The sequence below is a fragment of the Gallus gallus genome, chromosome 10, assembly GCF_016699485.2.
Source record: "Gallus gallus isolate bGalGal1 chromosome 10, bGalGal1.mat.broiler.GRCg7b, whole genome shotgun sequence".
Taxonomy (NCBI): Eukaryota; Metazoa; Chordata; class Aves; order Galliformes; family Phasianidae; genus Gallus; species Gallus gallus.
In genome coordinates, this window is record NC_052541.1 from 4,165,705 (window position 1) to 4,170,783 (window position 5,079).

Consider the following 5,079-nt stretch of genomic DNA (forward strand, 5'->3'; position numbering starts at 1 on the left):
GAGAGTAAGGAGATGTACTATCAAAGCATTTGCCTCACAGGGTGATGGCTGCGATGGAGAAGAGGAAAGCTAACAGAACGGCCCGAAGCACCACAGCGCGTGGGTCTGTTCACAGAGTAACATCAGGCTGGGGCAGGGAAGGCGGCGTTTGGGAACCAGTGTGCAACGGCAGCACGGCAGCTTTGAGATACACCTCTGAAATCTGCAGCTTCACCCGAGCACACAGCAAATGCTTCGAACAACCTCTACTAAACGCCTCAGCCGCCCGCACAAGAGATGTGGCGGCAGAGGTGGCGAAGGCCTTCCGGCTTCGTAGGCGCTATTTCCGCCCTTTGGCGGGCACTACGCAACTACGCCACTCAGCGCCCCGCCCCCTCGGCCTGGCCTGGCCCGGCCCCGCCCCGCCCGGCGCGTACCATCGAGCCGAGTCCTCCGAGCGCCCAGAGCAGCTCTCGCCGCGGGAGGCCCTGCAGACATGCCTGTGAGTTGTGTGGGAAGGTGGAGGGACCGGGGCGGGCGGGGGACACTCTATAACGTTACGGTTCCTTCCTACGCAGCTGGCGAGGGACCTGCTGCACCCCTCCCTGGAGGAGGAGAGGAGGAAGCACAAGAAGAAGCGTTTGGTGCAGAGCCCCAACTCCTACTTCATGGACGTGAAGTGCCCAGGTAACCGCCCGCGGGTCGCTCGCTCGGCAGGGGCTGATGAGCTGCGCGCTGCTCGCGGCCTCAGCGGTTGCGGCAGGTGAACTGACATCACTGCTTCGTGTACTGCTGGGAGAGGGGTGCCGGCTGTTCGGACGCCGGGGAGCGGCTCACGGTGCGCTGCCCGTGTGGGCCGGGCTGCTGTCCCAGGTGCTGCCTATGTCTGCTTTTCACGCACCTCGCTTTTGGCTCAGAAACATCAGCGTAACCGCCTTCACCGTTATCGGCTCCAGCAGCGCGTGTTCTGGCACCGTGGCAGAAGGATGCTGTGCAGCCGAGCAGCTGTGCCCGTACAGAAAGCAGCAAACGCTGCCACTCCTCTCCCAGACACCACTGTAGCATAAGGAAACTGTAGCAGTAAGAAAACAGCAGAAAATGCATGGACTCACAGCAGCGATATCCTGACTGGAAGAAAGGATTGGTGCTGCACTCAGTTTTCCTGTTATCTCAGTAGTTTAGATCTCTAAGAAGCTCTCAGGCAACCTTTTCCATCTAAAAAGTGAGGTAAAATCATTAAAACTATCGGAAAATGCAGTGTTGGCTTCAAAACAAACAAACAAACAAAAAAAAACCCAAAAACAAACAAACAAAAAAAACCCACCAAACCACAAATTGAAGTTCTTTTGGGAGAGGGAGGTGATTGTCCCCCTCTACTCAGCTCTTGTGAGGCCCCATCTGCAGTACTGCATCCAGGCCTGGGGCTCCCAGCACAGGAAGGACGTGGAGCTCTTGGAGTGGGTCCAGAGGAGGGCCACTAAATGATCAGAGGGCTGGAGCACCTCTCCTATGAGGAAAGGTTGAGGGAACTGGGCTTGTTTAGCTTGGAGAAGGCTCCGGGGAGACCTCATTGTGGCCTTCCAGTACTTGAAGGGAGCGTGTAAACAGGAGGAGGAACGGCTGTTTGTGAGGGTGAACAGTGACAGGACAAGGGGGAGTGGTCTTAAACTGAGACAGGGGAGGTTTAGGTTAGATATTAGGAGGAAGTTTTTCACCCAGAGGGTGGTGACGCACTGAACAGGTTGCCCAAGGAGGCTGTGGATGCCCCATCCCTGGAGGTATTCAAGGCCAGGCTGGATGTGGCTCTGGGCAGCCTGGTCTGCTGGTTGGCGAACCTGCATATAGCAGGGGGTTGAAACTAGACGATCATTGTGGTCCTTTTCAACCCAGGTCATTCTATGATTCTGTGATTCTATGATAGTGAAGGAGCTTTCTGAGGATCTTTCTCACAATACATTCTATTTTATCCTCTCCAGGCCACACACACTGAAAATGGTGGCTGTGCTCATTGTTCTGTTTGTCTGTATTCTGTATCCACCTCAAGGTTAAATATGTTCCAAATTCTCTCTCTCATTCCTCCTAAACAGTTACAAATACTTTACAAGGAGAATAACGTAGGGTGTGAAAATCCTCTTGTCTAAGACTTGTATGAAGTTGATTTTATATTTTCTTTGAGCTGTGGAATGTAGAAGTTTCAAAGTGTTCCTGATCACAGAATCACAGAATGGCCTGGGTTGGAAGGGACCTCAAGGATCATGAATCTCCAACCCCCCTGCCGGGCAGGGCCACCAACCTCCCCATTTACTAGACCAGGTTGCCCAGGGCCTCATCCAACTTGCCTCTTCCTGAATCTGGACTGCAGTGAAGCTGTTCTGTGCCAGCCTTGTGGTGTCAGTGTGGTGCTAGCCCTGGACAATACAGCTATGCCGTATGTGTACTAATGATTAACAGAAAGCAAACAGCCTTGAACAGCAGTGCTTATGTTCACAGCTGCCAGGCTTCATCCCCAGCAATGTTTTCCCCCAACAAATAACCAGTTCTCTATCTAAGGCTGGTCTAGAACAAAGGTATGGCACCCAGCTCCTGCTTCTTGCAGGATATGTACTACAGGTACATGAGGGCTTGTCAGCCAACAGATTCTGTTAATGATTTTCATGGGAGAGGCATACTAGTTTCAGTTAGCTAATGTGCTTGCTATGCATGCTAGTAAAAGCATGTGAGTACTTCATGCTAAGTTTTATTTGGTATACTTTGTAATGTAATACTCATCTAGTCCTGGACAAGTATACTTAGGGTATCTGGTTCAATTACACATACAATTAAAAACATACTAGAAATACTCAATAGAAAATTTAACAATGCTGTTTTGCAGGATGCTACAAGATCACCACTGTGTTCAGCCACGCTCAGACAGTGGTTCTGTGTGTAGGCTGCTCAACTATTCTGTGTCAGCCTACTGGGGGAAAAGCGAGGCTCACAGAAGGTAAGGAGAAACGTTTAAGCAATCTGAATATTACACTTAAAACTGCACATCTGTGGACTTACAGCCTGCGGATCTCTTAGCTTTGATTTTTGAAAACCAGTACTGGAAAGCTTATTCCTCAAATTGCCAAGTGTTAGCTGATTAAAAAAAAAAACAACCCAAAACTTGCAAGCTGGGGCCTGTTTACAATGTTTTATGCAACGTTTTGTTTGTTTTATAATGGCTAAGTAGATAGGCCAGGAAGTTTAGAGCTAGATTTTGATCAGGAACACTTAATTTTAGATTCAGTGACCTATAACTTCCTTTAGTCTAACTAACAGATACAGGATATTCAATTCTGAACTAAGTTTAGAGGGTTTGGCAAGCCTAAAGTAATACCATGCCACTGCTAGTCAGTGGTGGCTTGCTTGCTTATTTTTAAACAGTGGTACTGCAAGGCAGACCCTGGTTAACATTACGTAGTCAAAATGCTTGTATAATGTGTAAAAGAACAAATAACCTGCTAATTATACACACACACACACACACACAGATAACTGTATAGCACTGGTATCTTGAAATGTAACCCAATGTCCAGGATATATGAAAAACATTGGAAACAGATGAAGGTTAAAAGTAATTTAAAAAATGAATCCAGATTTCATTCACCTTACATTTAAAGGATGAAATGTAAATACGTATGCAAACTATACATAGCAGTGCTTGTACCACATACTGCTATAGAGTTGATAGGAAGACAGAGTACCTGAAATGAGGCTGTTGAGCAGTTGGAAATGTATAACAACTCCTAGCAGCTGTTTCAATTCAGGGTGTGTAGCACTAAAGAATAGAACAACAGACTGAAATCTTAAAGGCATCCGAGAAACAAAACAAAACAACAAAAAACCCAACAACAGTACACCTAAGGCTTACAATGAGATGAATTCTGATTGGGTTACAGTAGACTGAGTTAGCTCTTGTGGTAAATAAGTTTAATAAACTTATTATGCAAGTTTCCAACTTGAATTGGATGAGCAGTTTTTCAAGGTCATCTAGCAATGTAAGACTGCTTGTGTTTGTGATTTCTTTACAGGCTGTTCATTTAGAAGAAAGCAACACTGAACAGTCTCTTCAACATACAGCGGTGGATCTGTGTTCCTGAAAGCCTTACCTGCTAAAAAAAATGCCTGTTGATGTAACAGTATAATTATGACTGATTTTGTGAAAATTACACACTATTGGTGACTGATCAGCTGGAATCTTTTTCAATAAATGGTTTGAAGTGCATTTTTTCTTCCCTGGAAGTTGCAGACTGTTGAGCTCTATTTTTACAGCTTTAAACAGTGTTTTATAATTGGGTGGTGTCATTTAATATAAAAATCTGAACCTTGGACTCACTGCATCCTTCTTTCTGTTAATCATCAGTAGGGTAAACCATATGGTGACAGTCTGCACTAATACATTTTGTATAAATGAATGCTGTGACTGCTTCAACAGCAAGGGTTACAAAGGCTAGACAGGTTTAAAAAGGACATGCAGCTCAGCTGTTTCAACATGGTTTTGGTCCCCTAACCCTGTGGTAATAGCTGTTTCTCAGATGCAAAATTACTCACATGTGTTCGATGTTATTCTGGAATGCCTGGTTTTTCCCCTCTCTAATCTGGTCTACAGCCTGCACTTCACATTCTATACTGAGATCCCTATGCAAACAAACAAACAAAAGTACTTAAATCATTTTGCAAAATACTGAAAGCATTGAGGGTAGTGTAAGCATATGGCATACATGCAACAGTGCATATTTTCAGTATTAAGTATTGAAATTTAATCATTACCCTTTTGCAATGAGGAAACTGTTTTTTAATTAGCTTTTGAAAGCCATCTCCTCCTAAAGGGTTGTTAAAAAACTGAGATTTATTTTTAATACCATGATACACCCTTTAAACACGCCATCTTACACGTACCTTGTTTTACTACTACTGAAGATTTTAAGTTATACGTCAGCATCATCTGTTCTAAATATCACCTGTCTTGGTGAGCTCATTATTGTTGGGAATTTATTTAACTTGTTTCCTTTTTATAATTAAAAAAACCCTATATGTTTCTAGTTAATTAAGAAAACACCTGATATTGCAATTCAG

At 45.0% G+C, this 5,079-nt stretch overlaps 1 protein-coding gene across 1 annotated transcript; it reads left to right on the forward strand.

Annotated features, from left to right (window-relative positions):
* The first annotated feature begins 361 nt into the window (after nt 1–361).
* RPS27L (ribosomal protein S27 like) lies at nt 362–4,333 on the forward strand. The gene is given in 4 exon segments (NM_001277460.1): nt 362–481; nt 558–666; nt 2,852–2,962; nt 4,035–4,333. Coding segments are annotated over 4 exon segments (255 nt in total). The 5' UTR covers nt 362–475; the 3' UTR covers nt 4,064–4,333.
* The last annotated feature ends 746 nt before the right edge of the window (nt 4,334–5,079 follow it).